General features: G+C 39.3%; 1 protein-coding gene and 1 pseudogene across 1 annotated transcript; one reads left to right on the plus strand and one right to left on the minus strand.

The window, feature by feature from the left end:
• Positions 1-11,543: 11,543 nt before the first annotated feature.
• LOC137937373 (CBL-interacting serine/threonine-protein kinase 6-like) lies at positions 11,544-13,627 on the minus strand (annotated as a pseudogene).
• A 621-nt stretch (positions 13,628-14,248) lies between these two features.
• LOC137937374 (uncharacterized) lies at positions 14,249-15,383 on the plus strand. Its single transcript, XM_068782440.1, has 4 exons — positions 14,249-14,311; positions 14,438-14,556; positions 14,755-14,891; positions 15,215-15,383. The coding sequence occupies exons 1-4, from the start codon at positions 14,260-14,262 to the stop codon at positions 15,381-15,383; spliced, it is 477 nt and encodes a 158-aa protein (XP_068638541.1). The 5' UTR covers positions 14,249-14,259.
• The last annotated feature ends 3,583 nt before the right edge of the window (positions 15,384-18,966 follow it).

Raw genomic sequence — 18,966 nt, forward strand, 5'->3', positions numbered from 1 at the left:
GTCAACGATCGTCAGCACTTGTCGGTGACGTGATTTCGGCTACAGGACCGTGGTCACAGTACTCTGTATTTTTGGCAATTCGGCTTCCCGACGACAGTGGTGATCGACGGCAATAATGGGCAAGTGGAACGATCGTCGTCGATCGTCTTCGGTCTTCAGTGATTGTCGTCGGTCGTCGACGACGTTCTTTTGGCTTCAGGACAGCCATAATACGGACTTGCAGAAAAAATAGAGTTCTGCAACTCCGATGATTTTTTTCTTTTTTTGACTTCTTCCATCGACGATTACGGGAGTACTTAGCTCCGACTTTCGGCGACGAAAAAGAGAGGATAATTCTTCTACTCTGATACCATGTGAAACAGAGAGAACCGAAAAAACAATAACAGAGATTCAAAGAATGATTTTCCGACGATGTATTCTTCTTCGTTTAGGAGCCAATTTATAATACATTACATACTGATTTTAGGATCAATTTAGATCCTAAAATCAAGGAATAGATTACAGGATCAAGGAAACAATCCGTTTCCTATAATCACATTAATCAATGTACAACTAGCTCATTACAGGCATGCAAACATTTTCTGATCGAGTTTCTTGCCTCAATTTTTTTTTTTAAATCATTCTTCATTGGTTGTCTGATTTTACAGGCGCAAGCTGCTTTGTCGATCCTGATAGATTGTGGTGAGCATATTCAACAGGTACTTCGTTTCTTCCTAAGATCTGAACTTCTGCTGCAGTGAATTAGGTGTAACTATGAAACTTCAATGTACCCCTCAAAAACTGTTATGGCATAAGCACCTGCAGTGGGGACAACTTTCACCCTTTGGCATTATCTCTTCTATTCCACTTCACAAGGAAATCCTGTAATTCTATGCATAGCTATAGATGAACTTCTCTCAGAGGATAACTTTGATAGTCTAATTGGGTAACATGGGGGATAATATCAGCAATGAAGAAATCCAAATCAGGATACAAAAGATAGAAGATAGCTTTGAAACAGCATAACCAGTGTTGGGGAAGGTTTGTGGTTTGGAAGAAGAGATGAGCCGAGTAATCAGCATGCTACAGGAGTTGAGGACAGAGAAACATCAGAGTCCAGAGGTGAGAGGTTGCTCAACCATATCACATAAGAGGGGAGCAGTGAATTAGGTGTAACTATGAAACTTTAATTTACCCCTCAAAAACTGTTATGGCATAAGCACCTGCAGTGGGGACAACTTTCACCCTTTGGCATTATCTCTTCTATTCCACTTCACAAGGAAATCCTGTAATTTTATGCATAGCTATAGATAAACTTCTCTCAAAGGATAACTTTGATAGTCTAATTTCTAAGATGAAAACTCATGCCAACAGTCCAAGTTGGAACATATAGATCTCTATGCCCAACTTGCCAAGTGAAATATAGAAGTTCTTGCTGCATACTGCTTTTGTAAGTATGTTTACTAACTAATCTTCATATTTAACAAACGGAAATGGAATTATCGTGGCCTCAAGTTTTTGTTTGATGAAGTGTCGATCAACTTCCACATGTTTAATCCGATCAAGATGAACTATATCATGTGAAATATCAATAGCCGCCTTGTTATCGCAAAATAAGTCCATCTCACAGTTTGGGGTAAAGCCAATTTCGATTAATAATCTCTGAATTCAAAGAAGCTCACAAAGGCCCTTAGCCATCTTTAACAATTGATAATATTACTACCTTTTGCTTCTTACTTCTTCATGTAACTAGGTTCCCTCCAACAAATGTAAAATAGCCTAAGGTGGATCTTCTATCTAAAATATTCCCTGCCCAGTCAGTATTTGTAACTCTTAGGTGGTTGTTTCTTGAGAAAATAAGTCCTTTCCCATGAGAGGACTTTAGGTATCAAAGAATTCGACTCCCAACATTCATATGATTTTCACTTGGACAATGCATGAATTAACTTACTACACTTACTGTATTGGCAATGTCAGGTCGCATATGGGAGACATAAATAAGTTTCCCAACCAACCTATGATACCTTTCTTTGTCTGTTAGCACTTGGTTTGGGTATTCTCCAAGCTTGTGATTTTAGATGATTGGGGTATCTGTAGGGTTACACTCTAGTAGTCCAACTTCTGATTATAAATCTAGGATGCATTTTTGTTGGGAAAGGAATATACCTTACTTAGACCTAGCAACTTTAATTCCCATAAAATATTTGAGTCCTTCTAGATTTCTCATCTCAAATTTTGTTGCCAATTGCTCTTGAAGTATTGCTATTTCTTCTAGATCTTCTCCTTTAACGATCATATTGTCTACATAAAATATCAAAGTTGTTGTTTTACCCCATTGATGCTATAAGAATAGCGTATTATCTGAGTTACTTTGTTGAAAACCATATTTCCTCATTGGCAAACTCAATCGCCCAAACCACACTCTAGGAGATTGCTTCAAGCCATATAGAGTTTAATGTAGTTTTCACATCGTCCTAGCTTAAAAATTTGTCATATGTCCTCAAGGAACATCCATGTAGATTTCTTCTTCAAGATTTCCATGGCGAAAATAATTTTTAACATCATACTGGTACAACAGCCAATCAGGTCAACTACAAGAAATAGAAAAAACCTAACAATATTCAATTTGGCCACCGGTGAGAGTGTCTTTTGATAATCTACGTCATATGTTTGTGTATATCTTTTTATAACTAGCCTTGCCTCTACCGTTCAATCGATCCATCAGATTTGTACTTGATGGAGAATACCCATTTACACCCCGCTGTTCTTTTACCTTCAAGTAACTGAACAAAACTCTAGGTCTCATTTTTGCTTCCATTTCTACCTTCATAGCTTGAACCCACCTAAGATCTTTAAGAGCTCCAACAACATGTGTGGGAATATGGTGTGACAAGAGTTCATTTACAAATTTCTTGTGGAGTTTAGACGGTTCTTTTGTAGACACATAATTGGCAATCAAATATTTTGATCTTGTCCCTTCACTTTAGGAGAATATATATTAGGTGGTTTGCCCCGATTGTACTTGACAGGTAATTCATATCCACATCATTAGAATTTTGAGGTGTGACAAGAGTATGCACGTCAACGATATTCTCAGGAGATGAGTCGCTGGATACTGAGAAGAGGAGAAGTATTGCTACATCAACTCCCGAAGATATCGTCTCTGGATTCGGTTCCACAATGATCGCTTGAGGAGCATTAGTCGTTGTATCAATGTCCTTGAACCAATCAAATATCAATCAATTTAGCTCTTCTTCTCATGTCACCGCCTTAAGAGAAGAATTGGATCCAATAGAAGAGTAGAAAGTATCAGATTCAAAGAACGTGATATCCATAGTCACATATGTGCATCTAGTAGTTGAATCATAGCATCAATACTCTTTTTTATGAATCACATGTCCCAAAAATAGACAATGAACGACACAAGGATCAACCATCGAGCATAGGTTTTTGTGGAGATTAACGAACACAACACAACCAAAAATTTGAGGTGGAAGCATAGCATTGTGGCTAATGAAACATAATTTGACAAGCCTTGTAGCAGAGTCATAAACTCAAGAATTTTGGAAGGCATGCGGTTAATGAGATGGGCAGCCATTGTAACAACATCAATCGAATGATAGCTAGGCATGTTAGCCCCAAGTAAAAGAACTCGAGTCGTTTCAAGAATGTGGCTATTTTTTGCTCCGTAATACCATTTTGCTGAGGAATTTGGGGGTATGAGGTTTCGGGAATCAGTCCATGATGTTGGAAATAATCACAGAACTGTTGATTCACATATTCTCCACTGTTATCAGATCAAAGAATTTGAATCTTAGCAGAGAACTAAGTTTGAATCATCTTATGAAATGATTGGAATTTATGAAAGACTCATCCTTATTTCAACATATAAATTCAAGTCATTCGAATGCAATCATGAACAAATATCACAAAACAACGAAAACTAGACATATTATATTTAGGTGAAGGACCCCATACATCAAAGTAAATCAAAGCAAAAGGGACCTCATTCTTATTCATACTTAACGGATAATTGACAGGATGACTTTTAACAAGAATGCAAGTCTCGCAGTTAAAGTCCAAAACTGACAAATCCGAAAATAATTTAGGAAACATATGTTTCAAATGACCAAACAAAGGATGGCCTAACCGACTGTGCCACATCTAAATCCATTCCACTTTGAGGTCACTTGGCCACCGTATGTGATATGCACGATTTACATTGAAATATTCCATGTAATAGAGGCCCCCTCCCCATTTAGTCGCCCAATGATCTCCTTAGTGAAAGTATCTTGAATAAGACAAAACGTAGGGTAAATAAGAACAACACAATTCACGTCTTCGATAACTTAACTCACTGATGGTAACTTGTGAGAAAGAGAAAACACGAGTAAATGTATCAGATATTTGTAGCGTTAGTGACAACATCACTGTTCCAATCCCTGTTAGCATTGGCAATGCTAGCCTGCCAAGAAGCAAAGTGCTGAGAAAAATAATTTGCATCAAATGTCATATAGTTTGTTGCTCTAGAGTCAAGTATCCACGCATTGCAATCGGCCTCGCTAGTAGATCTGAGGAGAGCATTACTTGGAGTAGATTTTGAACTATCGACTGGAATGAGGGAAACATGCGGCTCCCCTGTAACCTTGCCCATGCCTTCGTTTTTCTCAACTACATCACGACTCATTCTAGCCTGGAGTTCGTGCCATCACTTGGGGTACCTGTGTAGCTTGAAGCTAGTCTCACGGGTATGTTTTGCATTCCCACAGTGAGAGCATCTAGTTCCAACAGAAGTAGCTTGTGATTTGGAGTTGGAATCGGATTTCCCACCATGTAAAAAGATAGACCTAGAGTGTATCAAAGAATGCAAGCTATGTTTGAAGCTCTTGGATGCCAGAAGTGCTCCTCGTGTATCATCGGAGCTACCAATCATCATAACTGCTTGTCGAACAACTTCTTTGCAGACGTGAGCATGAGCTTGCTCCATAGTTAGGAAAGGTTATATCTAGAGAACATCACTTTGGATATGGTCTAGGTGATCATCGAGACCATCCAAAAACGTATATACCCGTTCTTCTTTAACTAAGGGATCGTACCATTGAATATCGACACTCCATCAGGTTTGGTCGGCGAAAGTCTATTTCACACCAGAGGCCCTAACGATTATTGTAGAATTTTTCGCGAGAGCCACCAAACTGTTTGAGACATGTCACATGTCGCCAGAGATCACACACATCGGAGGTATCATTTTCATCAAAATACGTAGTAGCAATGACATCCCAGACCATCTTGGATGTCACGAAATCCAATGAAGTTACTGGTGCGAGAAGAGTCCATGGAATTAATCAACCAACCTTTGACAATAGTGTTGTTTGTGCGCCATCGTCGAAAGGTAGGATCCGTCTAAGGAGGTTGAGGGAGATCGCCATTCAAATACCTCGTCTTTGCCAGAGATATACATCTTGACAACCAGGGACAAGAGTGCAAAATTGGTGTCATTCAATCTGATTCCAATTGGTACAATAATATATGTGGTCTAGGTCGGGCTATGTTACGGTCCCGGATCTGACACGGCGATCCGAAGGGAGGAAGAAGAGAAAGACGAAAAATCATGCCAAAGGGAAGCTTAAAAACCCTAGGTTATTTGAGGAGAACGCACACCCCTAAGCTCGTTGAGGAGAACTCAAAATCCTTGTTTACACTAAATCAATACTTGCTTTTTCACCTTACTCGTACCCCTTAAATAGTGTTCACCCTTACAAGGTTTAAGATAAAATATAACAAAAAATTTCCCTATTGATAAAATATTACAAAAATACCCTTGAGGCCTATTAATCCTTTAACTGAAATAAAATTAATTAAATTAAATAAAAATAATTAATTAGACTCTATATAACTTAATAATGTTATTGCATGCATAACATTATACCCCTCTTGGGAGAAAGAGCTTGTCCTCAAGCTTGAAAGGTAGGGTCTGCTTGCCAACGTTTCCACCTGGTCCCAAGTAGCATCCGCGGCATATGGGTCAACCCTCTGGACGAAAAAATTAGAGCATTCTACCATAGGAGCAATTTTTTTTTTTTTGTTGACACTACTAGCATCACTTGTTGTAGCATACCACAATACGAATAAGCAACCAACCAATAAGTTGAACTATCACCTGCTCCAAACTGGCAACTTCTGCTTTGATATTAACAGTCCTTGTGTGATCTGCCCCAACGGTTGCCTCATGTGTAAAATGCAGCATGGCCCCAACCAAAGTATGTTGGAGGTTTGACTTGGCAGCATCAATGTTGCTGGAATTGGGTTGAGAAGTTGGTGAAAATATTACCCAGGGATGTAGATAAATGTGTGCTCCATTTGTAGACAAAGCATTCATCATACTGTTCATTACCATGTTGACCACAAGCTTCCTTTTAGCTCCCTTACCAACTTCCCCCAAATAGAAAGAGTTCTGCCCCAAATAGAACGCAGGAATAGCTTTGTCATATAGCGCCTTCATCGCAGCATGAATTGCAACAGGTAGACCTATGCCTATTACAGAAGGGTCACACCAACAATAGCTAAATTCCTGGATACACCAAGAATTGCTAATGTTGTTGCTCTACAATATTTTGCTCCACAGAAATCACAACATTATGTTGACAGACATCCTCCACTGAAATCACAACATAGAATGCTTGCATCCTACAAACCCGCATGATAACATGGATAACAAAATTCAATCTAGTGTTGACCCCAACCCCTCTCTCTATGGCATTTATATGCTTAGGAAGAACGCAAAACATAAATTGATCAGCACTACCAGTGATGTCATTCTACATTGCCATTGTTTTCAGCACCGGTTTCTGGTTGTCTACTAGCAATGGTTGTTGCACTGCCAAAGCAGCACTGTGGCCTTGGCTGTCTGACAGTACTATGTTCTGCACAGGCACAATAGACATCATTTGGTGGAAGAATCCATGAGCGTAAGCACAACCTGTCCATCTTGATAAGTGCAAACGTTCCTTAGCACCATCCTTCAAATGGTTGATATTCACACGCAAAACTGTAGCACTTATAATTTTTGTCCAAACCCCGCCAAAAATTTAATTTTTTTTCCTTCAACAGCCATAAAAATCATTCCCCACAGCATTACATTCAAATTATGGCCAAGAGAACCTTCATCATTGAGAGTCTCCCTATCTACCAACAATTTCTCAAAATCAATTATATTAAAACATTTTTTACCAAAGACAACCCCTCTGCCACATAAGATTTCATATGAGACTAGATCAATGGTAGGTAATTCATTAAATACACCACGAGCATTATCAATGTTCCCACCTTGCACAAGCACATTCAAGTCTTGTCTCATTTGTTCAAAGTCGGAATATTCCAAGTGGTGCTCATCTGCATTATTTTTTTCAGTTTGTATTTTCGGTTGTGGTGCCCTTTTCTTCACTGCAATAGCAGCAGCAATTTTAAACTGCAGCATCAACTTGGCCTCAAGAGCTCCACGAATGGCCCATGCAGTAAGAACGGTAATTACATTTGTTGTTGTCCATTTTTGTCTAGAATTAGCTACATCCTGCAGAGGAGTATCTGTTGTGCCCACAACAACAAATAATTGTGCTCCATAAGTCACTACTGCTACTACATGCAGAACTATTAGCACTGTTTTCAGTAGCACAGGTTTTTCCAGTGCCACAGCAGCAACACAAAAATATTTGTGGAAGAACCCAAGTGTTGCAAAACCAGCAACTTCCTCCTGTCTCCTCTCCACATCCATAGGTGAAGGAAATGTTGTGCCACCAACAGTCCCTTGTTCAACTGGAGGACTCAAGTTTGGCATTGTTGACATTAAGCCAGTTGTTCCAAAAAGAAGAAGAAGACCTGCAGCAGCAAAATCCTTTCTCTCAAGTTGCATTTGCTGATGTGTGGCACCTTTATTCACTGCAATAACAGCATCACCACCAAACAACAGAATTGGTATATCATGTTGAAAATGTGGTGTAGTATTGTTTTGTGCACTAGATTTTGTACTGTCAAAACAGCTCTGTATAATCCAGCAAAATTGCTCTATTGCTCTACTTCACGGAACAGAAAACCACCCCCAACCCCAAAATTCGAGCAGCGTTGTTGCTGCTCAGGCCATTTGAGCCCCATCAACCCCATGGAAGATGCGTTTTGATATAAAATTCGATGGCGTTTCAGAAACTTACCCCCAAATTTTATCTTCCACTGTGGTTCCCCTTTCTCTTGTCGCCCTTTCTCCCATGTTCTCCTCGCTTTGTCGGCTATTGGAATGAGGGACCTCGACACCTGCCTGAAGCGTTGGGGAAAATTCTTCTTGGAGTAGCGATTTTGGGGTGCCAATGTCTGCCGACGAATCTTTCCCCACTCAGCCCTTACCGACGTCCCCAATTTCGAATTTGTGTCCCCAATTTCGGATGTCCAGGCTCTAGACTGCGCTGCTGGAAAGACTTTGAATTTTTCTGGCCCTTGGCCTTGCTTCCAGTCTGAGACAACATTTGTTGCCTTTCGTTCTGTGATTTTTTCGTGCTCAGAGGTTTTAAGCCGTATGACCTTTTCTGTGGCAGACCATTCCTCCGACATTCTAATTGAAGATTCCTGTTGCATCTCACCTACTAAGGTGTGCACATCTTGATACATCTTACCTGCTGTTGTGCGCAAATCCTGGAGTATGGCAAGTATTTCCTCTCTGGTTGAAGAATCCATCATTGTATTCCCACTCTGATACCAGTTGTTACGGTCTCGGATCTGACACGGCGATTCATAAGAAGGAATAAGAGAAAGTCAAAAATCAAGCCGAATGGAATTTTGAAAACCCTAGGTTCTTTGAGGAGAATGCACTTGTTACGATCCTGGATCTAACACAGCAATTCGTATGGAAGAAGAATAGAAAAACGAAAATCAAGCCGAAGGGAAGCTTGAAAACCCTAGGTTCTTTTATGAGAATGCACACCCCTGAGCTCGTTGAGGAGAACTCAAAACCCTGGTTTATGCAAAATCAATACTAGTTTTTTTCTCATTACTCTTACCCCTTACAAGGTTTAAGATAAACTATTACAAAAAAAAAGTCCCTATAGATAAAATATTACACAAATGCCCATGTGGTCTCTTAATCCTTTAACTGAAATAAAATATAGTAAATTAAATAAAATAATTAATTAGACTCTAAATAACTTTATATTGTTATTGCGTGCATAACAGGCTAAAACTTTGCTCAATGTTTTAGTCATTCTAGTGGTCAACTTGACTAGGACAGAGGAAGGCGAGATTCATTGGACCTGAATTCTGTATCGATCATGGACGAAGACAAAGGTCAAGAACTCATCATTAGTAGAGAACCCATGATGAACGCAAGAGGGCAGGACTCTCCAAAGCGAAATGATCATAATTGTATTCGTGATCTGGCACGAATACCGAATTCTTGTACTTCCCCTTAGCACTTTTGTGCCCGGTGCAGGTTGAAAGTCGTACTTGTAGAGGCGGTCAACAGTTGTTAGTGGGGTTATAGTTCAGCTCAAGATCCTAGTTTTTTGGATAGAAATTACAGTTCCTCTTAGTATTGTCGACTTGATTTAGACGTCAATGGCAGTGGAGGAGGATGCTGGGTAGGACGACCTTGGGAAACCGAAGACCGACGAACGGCCACTGCAGTACGTCAGAGGAACGATGTACAGTATGTCTAAGGCTCGACCGGAGTCACTATATGACCAGTGGTCTTGGTCTTTGGTCGAGGCTTGGTTGTGTCGGAAGATGAAGGACCCTATTTTTGTTGCTTTGGAAACAATGACTTCTCACGGAAAGGAAGACTAGCCACCACTGGTACTATTTCACTAGTATTTCCTCCTAGTGTCGTATCCGATTGAGCAAAGATCTTGATTAGATCTCTAGATTATTCACCTGCTCAGATACCAAGACAAGTTTCACAGGATTTTTTTTCTTTCATATTATCTTTTTCTATTCCACTTTACAAAGATCATCATCTATATACAAAGAAGTCTAATAATTAAACACCTTTATAATTAAACTACCCTTGTCCCAATTATACCAAAACTCTAACACTTACAAACGAGTCCTAGTATAATTAAATAACTCATCATAAATAGAAGACTAATATAACCAAAATACCTTTAACTTAGTCTCTTGTAAACCTCACTTCCTCCTCTGGAAAACAGTACATGCCAACAGTCCTCCTCAAGTTGGTGCGTATAGACTTCTGATGCTCAACTTACCAAGTGACTTGTAAGTATGTCTGCCAACTTGTCTTCAAATTTAACAAAAGGGAATCAAATTATTTTGGCTGCAAAGGTTTTTCTCCATGGTAGGATATGGCCTAGACAATATATCCGCTCTACTTGAGCGCTCCATCAGGTTTGGTCGGCGGAAGTCTATTTCATGCCAGAGCTCCTCAAGATTATTGGAGAATTTTTCAAGATAGTCACCGGTGTCACACATCGTCAGAGATCATACACCTAGGGGATATCATTGCCATTAACATACGTAGTAATAATATCAGTGGATGAGTCAAGGTTGAAGCATTGTCCAAAGCCTCAGTCATTCTCACGGTCAACTTGACCATGGGTAGAGGAGATTGAACGAGATCGTCATTCAAATACCCCCATTTGTCTTTGCCTGAGATATACATTTTGACAACCTAGGATAGGTCCGAGTCTGATCCAACTCGAGTCCGGTCCGAATCTGGTCCAGGTCAAGTCTTGGTTTGAGTCTAGTTTGAGTCAAGTTCGGTTTGAATTTGATCCGCGTTGAGTCTGGTCCGAGTCAAGTCTGTTCCAAATCTGGTCTAGGTTGAGTCTTGTCTGGTCTGATCTAGTGCGAGTCTTGTCTAGTCCTAATCTGATCTAGGTAAATTCTTTTTTGGTCTGGTCTGAATCTGGTCCAGGCGAGTATTGATGGATCTGGTCTAGTCCAAGTCAAACTGCAGCTGATAAAAGTCATGCTGGACTTTTATTTATTGCGGTCAACGTGTCAGGCCACAAAGATGGACGTGCTTCCATCAAATCTCAAACAACCCTAGGACGTTATTCAATGCCCACGGCAAAGGAACCAAGGGCTTCAACATAACGTTGGTTGATCCAATCAGCTGAGGAATTGTAAACAACTATAGAGAAGTAGAAGAGAAGTGTATCGACGATCTTTGCCACAGTGACACCTTGAACATTTTAGTCCATGGAAACTACGCCGCACTAACCGAAGAAAATGCTCGGGCAAAATAATCAGCGAACTCATCAATTGTATATCCTGATTCCCCTCTCTTGACCCTGCAGCCGCACACTCGTATCGCTCTTCTTCACGCTGAACTTGTCGGCCGTGGCTACCTTTTTTCGTCGATATCACATTGCTCGCCGGCTTCATCATCGCTAATCTCATCTCCTCCTTTTCCATTTTTTTTTCTCTTCAAACAAGGGGGACTAATCAATGGCTTCTTATAAGGAAATGATGTGGAAGGCTTTGAGTTATTCTTTCCTTTGCAACATTTTTTCCTCCGATTCTTTCTCCTCATCCTCTTCCTAGAGCCTCAACGTTCTCGGTAGCTATTTCTTTAACCAGGGGGTCTCCTTGAGCTTGGAGATGGTGATTCTTGTGTTCGGGTTGGGATCCAGGAGTTTGGTAACCAATCGGCTAGCCTCTGTCAAGAACCACAGCGGGCACTTGAAATCTCCTCGATAAATCTTCTTGTACATGGCAAGAATGTTATCGTCCGGAAAAGGTAAAACCCCCGCAAGGAGAACGAAGAGAATCATGTTGTAGGACCAGATATCCGCTTCAGTGCCGTCGTAGCCCTTCTTTCCAATCACCTCTGGCGCCATGTACGAGGGAGTACTACACGTCGTGTGTAGCAGCCCATCATGCCTCAGGCACACTGACAAGGAGTTGAGACCGAAACCGGCCACCTTGAGATTCCCTGCCTCGTTGAGTAGAAGATTCTCAGACTTCAGATCCCGGTTGTAGATGATGCGGCTATGGTAGAAATCGACAACGGAAATGAGTTGCTAGAAGTAGCACCTCGCAACGTCTTCCCTAAGTCAACCTCTGGCGACCATGGAGAGAAGAGCTCACCGCCTCAAACGAGCTCCATTGCGAAGTAGATCTTGGACTTGCTGGCCATCACCTCGTGAAGCTCGACAATGTTCTGGTTGTTTAGCATCTTCATCACTGAGATCTCTAGCTTCACCTAATCCATCATGCCGACTTTGATCACTTTCTCTTTAGCCACAACTTTCAAGGCGACACTCTTGCCTATTACTAGGTTTCGGGCGTGGTAGCGTAACGGTGGATGTCTTTTTTGTGGTAAGAGACATTGAACAGATTAAGCACCACCCTCAGTAACAAGATTCACGAGTGGTTCATGGGCCAGACGCGTCGGTCGGCCGACTAGGCAAAGGCAATGGAAAAAAGCATAGAGTCTATCAGTAACATAATCGATGTGGCATCCGATGTTGACTAAACAGTGGAAGCTTCCAAAATCGGGTCCGCAACAGGAAGCATGGCACAGGGAGAAGGAATGGGAATTTTTTGGAAAAGAGAGAAAAATTATAGATACGAACTTAAACTGCTAGAGATAATAGCTTAGAAAAGGATCACATTATCTATATGGGCTGACCTAGTCAACTCACAAAACTTGCTCTGATACCATGTTGAATTTATGGAAAAGAGAAAAACTTCATTGACTTAATTTTTTTAATTTGAGTTTATGAACCCCTATTTATAATAGAGGAAAATAGTGAATCCAATCACAATTCAATTACCTTGTCCCAATTACACCAAAACTCTAGTACTTAAATATGAGTTCTAACATAATTAAATAACTCAACATAAATAGAAGAGTAATATAACTAAAACACCTTTAAACTAAAACTCCTGTAAACCTCACTTCCTCCTCTGGAAAACAGTTCACGCCAACATTACAAATTCTTAATACTCCAAAAGTCAAAAAGTATTAATTTCCGAAGATGTAATATTCCTTTCCCTTGTCGTGTCTGAACCTACGTCTACGGCAATTTGACGGCCGATCATCACATGGATATCCATGAGATATTCTTCCAGGAAAAAATTACTTTCAATCATAAACACAGCACAAGAAACCTTTCGTTTTTTCACAAGAATGAATCCTTTTATTTTGGGTTGCCAACAAGAATTAACAGAACCAACTATGGTAAAGCATTTTAAGCTGCACTGTGCAAGATCGGACTCACCAGGTGACCTTGGACTTCCAAGACAATGGAAATAGGAAGTACAGGAACAAGGAGGAAATGTCAAGCTAAATCTTCTACCTTCATTTGTTGGTTAGATATTTATTAGAGCCGAGGGTTGGGAACGCCTCGCGTTAAGCGGGGGGGGCATTCGACTTGAATGTGAAATGAAGGCGATGAAAAATGGAGTAAAAATTGAAAAGGGACTAAAGCTGGGAGATGTGAATGTGAATGGGTGGATGAGCATTAAGCAGAAAATAACGTAAACATGCGCTGTCGTAATCCTCTTTAATTCATTTAAATCAGTAATCATATCCCAGGAGACTAGGAGCATTGTCTTGGTTTAAAGGTCGTTGGTGCCCAGAGATTTTACCTTCCTTCCCTCGTACACCCCTACCCATACCAACAAATTCATCTTTATCCATGACGACCTTCTGGTTTTTTCATTTTATTTCTCTGGATTACGGGCAGTCCTACTATACTCAGGAAGGTGCACTTCTATTCCGCCCCTATCTACTTTCTTCTTCAGGGAAAGGTGCCACTGAAACAAAACAGACAGAAGATCCAGTGGCAGTCTCTATCCCTATCCGTTTCCGTTTTTCTGATACAAAGAACAAAATTGCTGGTAGTCCATACGATGTCTTTCTTAGAGGTAATTCATCCGATACCGCCATCAACAAAAAATAAAATCTAAAGGGCACTGAAAACAAAATGGCAGACTGACGTGGATGTGTAATCCTGTTCTGTTATCACAGACAAATGCCGACATCTCACCTCCTTAAAGCTCATCAAAGATAACCTAAACTTTTCCTTGTTTCTTCTAGCTTGGCCACCGCCACCCTGCATGTATATCATCAACGCACACACAAACCTCAAACCTGGTTGATTTCTTCAAAAGCTTCCACATTTGTATCCCCTTTATTGTGCCTCAATCAGACATCTGTGCGCTTGTAGCTAGAGCGCACTACCACAACTTGATCTTCCTTCTCTCTTTAAATGGCACCAGGCATCTTCACACCGTGATACACGAGCAGAGGAATCCGGGTTTGGGTTAGTAATGGGTTCTCTAATGGCGGGATGGGATTCTCCTGTTCCAGATCCTAAACATGGTAATTCTCTCTCCCTACTCTATTCTTTGCTTGTTCACCGATACTGCCTTGCTTCTCTTTTTCCTGCTACTTTCCAACTTGTTCACGTGTTTTGATCTTCTCGCTGCCAATTGTTTCTTTCTCCAGTTAAGTTTCAGAGGAACAGTTCCTTTACGAAGGCAGAGATTGAAGCATTTTGGAAGTCGAAGAAGAAAGTAGAGGAGGAACATCTCAAAGAAATTTCGGGTCTTTTACAGACCAATCAGGTTAAAAATCATTCTTGTAGTTTATCTTTATGTTCTGTGAGGCCTGAGGTCTTCCACTTTTTTTCTTTTCTCATCTATTGATTTCAATTTCTGCAGTATTATCTAAAAAATCAGGTCTGCATGTAAATTTATGAGTTGGTATGAGCTGCATGACATATTTATTAGCTGCTTAGTATGCCTGTTTTTTCTGTTTGACAGGAGAGCGCCTTACAGAGCCAAGCTGCAGCAGGGCTTCGAAAATCAAGCTCCCTGCCTTTGACTGATCATAAAAAAGAAACTCTTCAACTCAGGAACACCGTTTCTGGTCTGGAGAAGCTTGCAAAAGTATGTGACTGGTGAGTCGCAAAAGCCTCTCTATAATCACAATGAAACCAACCCGTGCAACTCTCTTTTACTGATCCTTTAGTTATGGAACCAAATAACTGATACAAACCAGAAAGAATTACTCGAACATGCTCCTTTCGGACGATTGACTACCCTTTATTAACTCTGCTAGTCGTCTAGAGTCTCGGCGGTTTCTTTGCGATCAACTCACTCAGTTGGATCATCTTCTGGAAGGAAGTAGACTACTACATGCCGAAACTAACATAAGCAGTTTGTTTAGCTTCTTCCGTGGCATTTGATTCTTTGACCTAAGCTGTAAAATGGTACTGCGCAGGTGGACGAGGAGCAAGTGGGCTTTTCTGAATGAACCTCCAGTGACGGCCATGGAAGGCCCTGCTTACAAATATGCATCACAGATGGTCCCGAGAGTTTCTGATGATCCCGAGAGTCATGTGGGCAGTACTCGGTACTGCCATTACACTGTTGCAAATGCTAGTAAGTAATGGGTAAGAGGTTTGATATTGGGTTGCCTGTTCTAGATGATAATTTGTATTGACAAAACTCTCAAAATCCAAGCTGGTCGACTTGCTGTAAACTTTCACTACAACCTCCAGAGTGGGCAAAGGAGATAACGTTTGTTCTCATCCTACTCTCCTTTCTCTTCTTTGTAACAAATGATGTGAGAAAACTTGGACATAACTCTCCTTTCTTTTGTCTTCTGCATAAAATCACCTCTCTGTTGCAAGTGGTCAAGTAGAGCACCACAGCTGCACGAGAAAGAGGATTTTCTCTCAGTAGGGCAACTATCGTGATCATTAGAACAAGACTACTAATGGTATCAGCAGACCCATTAATCAACCATTTCCTGGCAGATATTGAGACTCCACATCTAAACTCTCAATTATTCAACAAGTTAACCGGCGGCTTTTCTCTTTTTCATTTCATGAAAACAATCTAAGGAAACAGTGCACCAGTGAGGAAAGTTTTGTTATAATAGGTTGAGAGACTGAAAACGAGTTGTCATGGAACTGAAAAGGGAAGAGACAGATAACTCAGTGAATCGTAACTCAGTATCTCCTCTAGCTAAAGATGAGTATTCATGGTCTGACATATCGAATACACAGAAAATCAATAGAAGGTGATGTCTTAGGGGAATAATTTTCACCCACTCTTCATATCCGTTTTTCTCTCTTATACAACAAATTTCCCTGCTCCTTTTTACGTAATTTTATTATTAATTAATATTATATTAAAATCTATCTTATGTTATTAATAAATTATTTATTTATTTATTTATTTATTTTATTTTTTTTTAAGTATTAATTTAGACTAAACTGTAATGTATCTTATTTCCAATTTTGAGTCGATCGAATTTTTATCCTCTGCCGAGTTTGTATGACAAGTAACCAGAGTAGGACACTTGTAGGGGTGGCTTCAAACCGAGCCGGTTCGCGAGCCGGCTCGGTTCGATTCGTCATTTATCGATCTAGAGCCGAGCTCGAGCACCGAAATCGGCTCGTTTACCTTAACGAGCCGAGCTCAACCAAAGCTAGGTTCGGTTCGTCGGCTCGCGAGCCGGCTCGAAATGAGTCGGATCGGTATGAATCGGTAAGGGGATCGCGAGCGAGCGAGGGAGCGGGAGCGGGAGCGAGAACGAGGGGGGGAAAATTTTTTCCTCCCCCCTTGTCACCGCCGACCCCTCCCATCGGTTGATGTCGCTGCCTCTACCGCCGTCGTAGCTGTTCACCGGTGTCTATACCGCCGTTGTAGCTGTTCGCCGGCATCTATACCGCCGTCACAACTGCTCGTCGGCCGCCTCTGTGGCCGTCCGTTCGATTTCTTCCTCTCCTCGTCGTCGCCTCTGTTTCCGTTGCCGCCGCTTCCGTCACCGCCGCTTCCGTCGCCGCCGACTCCGTCGTGGCCGTCATCCCCGAGGATAGGTCCTCCCCGGCGCCGTAACCCCCTTCCCTCCGAGTCGTCGGCGAGAAGATGATCTCGCGAGAAGATGATCTCGCACATGCGAATAAAATAAAAAAATAAAAAAAACTTTTTCCTCTGGGAAAAATTAAAAATAAATTTCATAGAAATAATTTTCTATAAACTATTAGTGTCTCATGTTTTTTTAAACATTTTTCTAATTTAAATTTTTTATTAAAAATCATATAATTTTCTAAGTAAGATTTTTCGTACCAAGATGGGGTAGAAAACTGTATAGAAAATTTTTGAATAAGTATTTAATAGTTGATGTTGTAATACTTTTAGCATGTAGCAATTTTCATTGCAATTTTGTGTTTGATATTTTATTTAATTAAAAATTTATCGATAAGTATAATAATATATTAGATTGATTATTAATTTTTATTTATTTCCCTAGAAGAGACAATAAAAAGGTCCATTTAAGTTTCCTAAAAAAATTTTAAAATATTTCCAGTAATTTTCTAATAAGTCACTAATATTAATAAGATTTTATTTAAAGGGTTTTTTGGGAATATGTATCATAGGAAAAATATTTTTAGTTTTTCCTAGAATATAAATTTTTATCTAGGGGCACTAAGGAGGCCAAAATAAATTATGACCAAATTCAAAAATTACAAAACAAGCTAGACAACAATTGGAGTAAAAAATATTAATATTGGTGTATTTTAATCCATTATTGAAATTCAATCCTAAACCTCCCCTATCATTATATTTTTTTAAAATGTATGCATAATTTTATATATAATTTATTCAAAGCCACCCCTATGTGCGAGATAATAAACAAGGAAAAAAAAAAACTCTTTGTCCCTTCCTCATGGCTCTTAAATAAATTGAAAAGATATTTTAGTAGAAATACGTTTCTAAAGACTATTAGTGGTTTTTTCAATAAATGTTGAAAAGAAATTTTTAATAGAAATATAGGGACCATTAGTGCCTCATATTTTTTCAAAATATTTTTCTAATTATAAATTCTTTTTAAAAAATCATATAATTTTCCAAGTAAGATTTTTTTGCCAAGATGGGTTAGAAAACCATATACAAAAATTTTGAATAATTATTTGATAGTTGATGATATAATACTTTGAGCATGAGGCAATTTTCATAGCAATTTTGTGTTTAACATTTTATGTGATTAAAAATTTATCGATAAGTATAATAATATATTAGATTAATTATTAATTTTTATTTATATCCTTAGAAAAGGCAATAAGAGGTCCATTTAACTTTTCTAAGAAAAACTTAAAATATTTCTTGTAATTTTCTAGTAAGTCTATAATAGTAATAAGATTTTATTTAAAGGATTTATAGTTTTTATTTTTGCAATTGTAAATTGATAGTGATATTTTATTTAATTTTGTTGTGTTTGATTATTGTATGGAGTTTATTTATAATATTAGAAGTGTTTAGATTATTTTATAGAGTGTATAAACAATTTCATGAAGTGTTTATGGAGTATATAGACAATTTTATTGAGTGTTTATGGAGTGTTTATGCAAGTATTATGTATATTGATTATGTCCAATTTTAAGTAGAAGTCATGCCGAATTTTATACAAGTATTATATATATAGATTATGCTCAATTTTAAGTAGAAGTTATGCCCAATCTTATACACATATTATATATATAAATTATACCCAATTTTATGTAAAGGTCATGCCCAATTTTATGTAAAATATACGCATAATTTTATATATATTTTATTTGATATATATTTTTTTAAAAATTTTAAATATATGTTGAGGCTCGAACTCGGCTCGAAATATTAAAATCAAACTCGACTCGAACATAAGCAAGTTTGGGCTCGGCTCGGCTCGGCTCGATGCCACCCCTAGACACTTGTTACTATCGAATCAGATTCTAAACATGAACCCAATCTAGGGGTAGACACCCCGGCAGTCCAGAATAAGAACCATTACTTTCCCATATCAGCATAATAGTGAATAAAGAACCTGGCCCCATCAAGGGAGGCTCCATTACGGCACTTTAAAAGTTATTTGCTTCCATCAATGGAATAGACAAAATGACTTCCATCCGTTCATAAGATTATCTACTTACTAATTCATCTCAATGGAGGTTAGCAGATCTGACTATCACAAATAATGACATA

This window comes from Aristolochia californica, unplaced genomic scaffold (assembly GCF_029961685.1).
Source record: "Aristolochia californica isolate CCGP_79_NKW_82.1479 unplaced genomic scaffold, dmAriCali1.0.hap1 SCAF_7, whole genome shotgun sequence".
NCBI classification, from domain to species: Eukaryota; Viridiplantae; Streptophyta; class Magnoliopsida; order Piperales; family Aristolochiaceae; genus Aristolochia; species Aristolochia californica.